The 6,031-nt window shown below is 37.6% G+C and overlaps 1 protein-coding gene across 1 annotated transcript; it reads left to right on the plus strand.

Moving 5' to 3' along the window:
* The first annotated feature begins 1,035 nt into the window (after positions 1-1,035).
* Positions 1,036-5,645, plus strand: ap3m1 (adaptor related protein complex 3 subunit mu 1). The gene is made up of 9 exons (XM_063874424.1): positions 1,036-1,199; positions 1,918-2,195; positions 2,531-2,702; positions 2,815-2,952; positions 3,303-3,388; positions 3,496-3,629; positions 3,894-4,101; positions 4,439-4,583; positions 4,664-5,645. The coding sequence occupies exons 2-9, from the start codon at positions 1,923-1,925 to the stop codon at positions 4,762-4,764; spliced, it is 1,257 nt and encodes a 418-aa protein (XP_063730494.1). The 5' UTR covers positions 1,036-1,199; positions 1,918-1,922; the 3' UTR covers positions 4,765-5,645.
* Positions 5,646-6,031: the final 386 nt, after the last annotated feature.

Genomic DNA, 6,031 nt, shown 5'->3' on the forward strand with positions numbered 1-6,031 from the left:
TTTGGCAAACCAAACACATAAAGTAGAAATAGAATATAAAAACATCTTATTAAAGGACGTTAACACATTTGTTCCATTAGAATTATCTACAGCATAATGCAGATAAGATGAAAGATGACACTTTTGTCGATGGCTTATTTTAGGATTTTTTAAAAGACTGAAAAAAGCTAAAATTGTGTTAAATAAATGTTTTTTACACTGCATATTTGTGCACATATTTGATATTAAATTGAGGCAAACTATATATTAATGATCCATTATGAAAAATGGCTGAAATTACTGTGTGAAATGTTTACCACTTTCCAACCATTATTGTATACAAATGTTCATACAGGCCTCTTTAGAACTTACAAAGTGCATTACAATAAAACAAGATAAAGAAGTACAATTGATTAGTAAGAATTGCTAACAAATGTGTCGGAGAATAACACAAAGAAAAAGAGAAAGACAACCTCTAAAAACCCACTTTACAGTAGATAAAGTAACCAGCTGTAGGTTAGGCTACATTTTGGTTGTCTGACAAAGGTACCTCTTCTTATTGTGCATTGGTTATAATTTATCTTTGTACATTTGAGCAATCTCCTCTGGGCAGTCTGAATTTAAGACGGTCTGCGTAGTGTTCTTTGTACATTTGAGCAATCTCCTCTGGACAGTCTGAATTTAAGACAGTCTGGGTAGTGTTGTACCAGAAATTGATCAGAAAAATGTTTTCCAAATTAAGTTGAAATATAAGTAAACTTCTTACACTTTTTCCTCAAAAGCCTATAGTGGGTTTATTGTGGCTGAAGACACAAATATGACAGCTATTTTCACATTATGAAAACGGACATTTAGGGGGAAAGTTTAGCAATGGGACCAATGAGAAAAAAAAGGAAATAACAGAGGACCCGCAAGTCAACGCTCAGGGCATCACAATAAGTTAAATAAAAGCTGCCCGTAAACGTCGCCTGATTAAAAAGTCCGACTCTTTGCTCTGAAAGTATCAATCAGGTTGATAGAGGAGTTTATCTCTATTAAACATGCGGGAACTAACTATTTTGCTTGGATAATACTATTTGAATCTTTGTCATGTGATTTATTAATATGAACTTGTGACTAAGTTGTGTTAACGTGTGCATAGATCTGCAGGCATCTCCTCGGCTTCTTACCCAGTCTGCCGTCCTGGCACCAACTGATATCTTTGGCACCGGAGTTAGCAGGTAAAACTTCCAACAATCTCAAACTTTTTACACATTATTCTCTATTTAATACCGCCATGTCACTGCTACTCCTCTAACCCTCAAGTTTATTTCAGTATTTTTGATTAACAAACAGACGGTTACAATTTTCGAAGTTGACAATCTCTGTTTGCTAACCAGCTGGTGAAGTTACCTGAGGTTTAAGTTAGTTAAACAGATTGAGGTAAATGTTGACAATGTAAGAGACTGTGTTACACTAACATTTGCACTGTTTTGATTTTGGCACAATCAAATATTTGACAAAGAACATTTTGGAAAAACTGCTGATTTATTCTCCTAATTTCACAGTTTCGATGCACCAAACATATGTATAAATATATACTATATAATATACATATTAGCTGTGTCCACACTATATGTATTTGGGCACATACTGAAAATAACAATCGAAGCAATCTATTCAATCATTATTTCACCATTTATATTGTTTAAAGTTTCAGAAAGGTGTTGTGTTTTGATGATTGATTGATGGTCAATGGTACCTTATATGTATTTATTTTTTTCACAAACTTGTACTTAATGTTCATGTCTAATCTTCCCGTTGACTGTCTCTGTGTAATTACATTGAGGACAGACTCCTTGTATGTGCATACATACTTGCTCAATAAATGTGATCCTGAATATCGTCCACTTACTAACTCAGAGCTCTACTAAAACAACAACCATGTCATTGTTACAGCTGAGATGATCCACAGTCTGTTCCTGATTAATCAAGCGGGAGACATCTTCCTGGAGAAACACTGGAAGAGTGTCATCAGCCGGAGTGTGTGTGATTACTTTTTTGAGGCGAAGGAGAAGGCAGTTGAACCGGATAATGTTCCCCCTGTCCTGCAGACCCCACACCACTACCTCATCTCCATTTACAGAGACAAGCTCTTCTTTTTGTCTGTCATCCAGACTGAAGTCCCTCCACTGTTTGTCATTGAGTTCCTGCACAGAGTGGCAGACACAATTCAGGTGTGATCAAACTCTTTATTTATTGATTGATTGATTTACTTATTTATAAATCAATAATGCAGGGCTATGGGGACAGTGTTTCACTATATCCTTATCCACATATTGTTTATTATTCATAAAAACGACTACTACTAAAAAAAATCTGTTTGCTATCTGTGATTCAAAACGAAGGACATTTATAGTATGTTTTAATGCCATTTTAAGAATTGTACGCATACTTTATTGTAATATTGTGAGTCAAAGTTGTGTTGTCCAGAATAATGATGATGTTACATTCATATCGTCCCATGGCTTTCTACTTTGTGCTTCAGTGTAACAGGTATTTTTGTTGACAGGACTACTTTGGAGAGTGCTCTGAAAGCCTAATCAAGGACAATGTAGTGACCGTGTACGAGCTGTTGGAGGAGATGCTGGACAACGGCTTCCCGCTCGCAACAGAGTCTAACGTCCTCAAAGAGATGATCAGGCCTCCCACCATCTTGCGATCAGTGGTCAATACGCTCACAGGTAAACAGAGGACACCTAACCCTGCTGTAAAGTTTAAACTGTTATACGCTCTGTATAATTATCTACAATATTTATGTGTACATTTACGTTTTTTGTCTTTTTTGTTTTCCAGGAGGCAGTAATGTTGGAGATAAACTACCAACAGGTCAATTGTCCAGTATCCCGTGGAGGCGAGCTGGTGTTAAATACACCAATAATGAGGCATATTTTGACGTAATAGAGGCAATAGATGCCATTGTGGACAAATCAGGTACAAACAAGCTCTTGTTGGATCCCCACAGATAAAGCACCAGTCAGAAGTTAATTTGTTCTCCTCTCTGAAACAGCTAGGATGATATAATAAGATAAGATAAGAATTACTTTATTAATCCCAAACTGGGACATTTTTGTGTTGCAGCCGCATAAAACATTACAAGGCGTTGTATTAATACATTTTTTTAATAATAGCTGGTTCCGGTGTAAAATACTGAATATAACTGAACACACATTGTAGCCTATACCCAACGTACCTTATCAAGTTCTTATTTTCTACAATTTTGGCTAATATCAGATTGGCGCATCCCTACTTTAAACATGCTTACATCTTCTTTAATATTTCAGGAACGACAGTGTTCGCAGAGATCCAGGGTGTAATTGAAGCCTGCGTGCGACTCACTGGGATGCCTGACTTGACGATGACCTTTATGGTGTGTTCTTTCCTTTCAGCTCTTTGTTTTTCTGTGCTTATGTGGTATACTTGTGTGTTAATACGAGTGTAAAATTCACTTACCATTATTGACGTTTGTGATGACAGAATCCATCTCTTCTCGATGACGTGAGTTTCCACCCGTGTGTGAGGTTCAAGCGCTGGGAGTCGGAGCGGGCCCTCTCCTTCATCCCGCCCGACGGAAACTTCACGCTCATGAACTATCATGTTAGCTCTCAAAAGTAAGCAAAGATACACATGCATGTCTTAAAATGTATCTAAATATGTTATCTATTACTCGACATCTTCCTGCAACAATAAAATCTTTGTTATGTTATTTTCTTTGGGCTGATGTGGAGAAAAACTCTAGTTTATTTTCCAAAATAAAGACTCACAATCCACACTTGTTAATGTGTTTACTTGTCATCACAAGCTAGTTGCTGTCTGCCTGCTGAGCTTGACTGTTTATTGTAATCATAGTCAATTCTGTGTGTGTCCTTCCTCAGTCTCGTGGCCATTCCGGTGTACGTGAAGCAAAACATCAGCTTCTTTGAGACGGGACCTTGTGGTCGCATGGACATCACAATAGGACCCAAGCAGACCATGGGGAAGACAGTGGAGGCCATGATGGTCACCATCCACATGCCTAAAGCTGTGCTCAGTGCCAACCTCACAGCCACACAAGGAAACTACACCTACGACCTCGCTAACAAGGTAACCAAGTGTTTACAAAGCCACCCTTAAGGAATACTTAAAATGATCATATGTATACGAATCGCTCAACCCATGTTACACTGAGTACTTGCAAAATGTTTTTCGTGCCTGCCTTTTGAAATAAAAGAATGAACAACAACAAGTCATGCAGTATAAATGAAATCTCATTTATCTAGTGATAGGAAAGGAAAACGACCCTCAATGTATACTTCACAAGTTGTATGAGGGATCAATCTGATTAGAACTGGTGGTGTTGTGGAGAAAATAGGACCGAAGACACCCAGAAAAAAAAAAAAAAATCTTCGTCCTTACTAAAAGTATGTCTGTGTTTTATTAGGTGCTCGTTTGGGACATCGGAAAACTGAACCCCCAGAAGCTTCCAAACTTGCGAGGCAGTCTGAGTCTGCAGTCAGGGGCCCCCAAACCTGAAGACAACCCCTCACTCAACATTGACCTGAAGATTCAGCAGGTGGCCATATCAGGTAAACAGACCCCTTAATGTTTTATTGAGGCCACGATTAGAGTCTTCATTGCTCACTATACCTCTCTTCTCTCTGTACAGGCCTGAAGGTTAGTCGTCTTGACATGCATGGGGAGAAGTACAAGCCGTTTAAAGGCGTCAAATATCTGACAAAAGCGGGAAATTTCCAAGTGCGGACCTGAGTAATGACTGTCAGGTTCAGAGGTCAACAACTCAATGTGCCAAGTAGGGGGCAAACTTATCAACTCTCTAAAATGTCTTATCCTCTGACTCATTGTTATTAATGAACAGTTATTTATTATGTGATTGGCATTACATACAACTCTGGAATATTTGGCCTGTAAGGTAAGCCTTAATAATGTGACCGTTTTGAAGTGCTATTAGTTTATACGTAGTTTAGTATGCCTCATTGTATGAACCATTCCTCCTTCCTTTTTGGACTTTTTCTGCTCTTTCTTTTAACACTTTCTGAGTGTTGCCAATGGGGAATTTGAAAAGGGATACTCGTAAGCACCGCCTTGCTCCTCACTAAATCAACACACCTATACAATCCTACATGCATGTTGCCTGAGAGTAAGCTGCCATGCCTTTAAAACCTTTTACATGATATAAGGTAGAAAGTTTTATATTTAAATGTGTTTATTTTTTGAAAAATCACTGCAGTCACTGCAGTGTGTCTTTAAAGCAGGTATTTTTGCACACATTCACTCTTTAATGTGGCCTTTCAAGGTAAGTTACGGTGCTTTTTGTACTACGTCACAGCACAAATTGCACATCTCATACCCTAAGGGAAAGTATATTATAAAAAAAGATATATCTTTCTATCTAAGGTACATCATTTGACTTATGGAGTACAACTATATTCCCGCAGGGGCTACGTTGTAAACAAGCTAGTGATTCAGTAACCCAGATAAAGATCCTCACTTAGTATTGAATGCAACTTCTTTATTTCGCACAAGATTTGCACAATCAATTGTCCACGTGGAAAAATACTATTCAAAGCTCTGTATGAAGTTGAATCTGTATTTCAGTGTATATGATGTCTTAAAAAGCTTTAAAATGATGGTGTTCATGAGTGCTCTGTTTACTAAATGTATGACTTTAACAGCTTTGCAGTCTGTTAAGGGCTAATTTGCAAATGTTACCATGCTAACACACTAAACTTAGATGATGAACTTCAAGATGTTAGCTTTTTCATTGTGAGCATGTTAGCATAGGGACGGTAGCATTTAGCTTATCTATTCCTTTGTACAGCGTCACAAAGATGTTAGCATGATGGGAGACTGAATTTGGGAATGTTAATTGTACGATGTAAATTCGAAAGAACATGCAATTACACCATAGTCTTATAATTGTTTACATGTGGGTTGTCATTGGATAATGAAAATTATTCAACAATTGTAATATTACATTTTTAGTTAATTCCAATGAATCCTAAACCGCTTTTCC

The sequence above is a fragment of the Eleginops maclovinus genome, chromosome 22 (assembly GCF_036324505.1).
Source record: "Eleginops maclovinus isolate JMC-PN-2008 ecotype Puerto Natales chromosome 22, JC_Emac_rtc_rv5, whole genome shotgun sequence".
In the NCBI taxonomy this organism is placed as follows: Eukaryota; Metazoa; Chordata; class Actinopteri; order Perciformes; family Eleginopidae; genus Eleginops; species Eleginops maclovinus.

Bases quoted from the DNA above. Each gene is read 5' to 3' on its own strand.
- ap3m1 (XM_063874424.1), top strand. From the start codon at position 1,923: ATGATCCACAGTCTGTTCCTGATTAATCAAGCGGGAGACATCTTCCTG. The intron at 2,703-2,814 runs GTAAACAGAGGA...TTTGTTTTCCAG, and splicing joins AGTGGTCAATACGCTCACAG to GAGGCAGTAATGTTGGAGAT. The intron at 4,102-4,438 runs GTAACCAAGTGT...GTGTTTTATTAG, and splicing joins CCTACGACCTCGCTAACAAG to GTGCTCGTTTGGGACATCGG.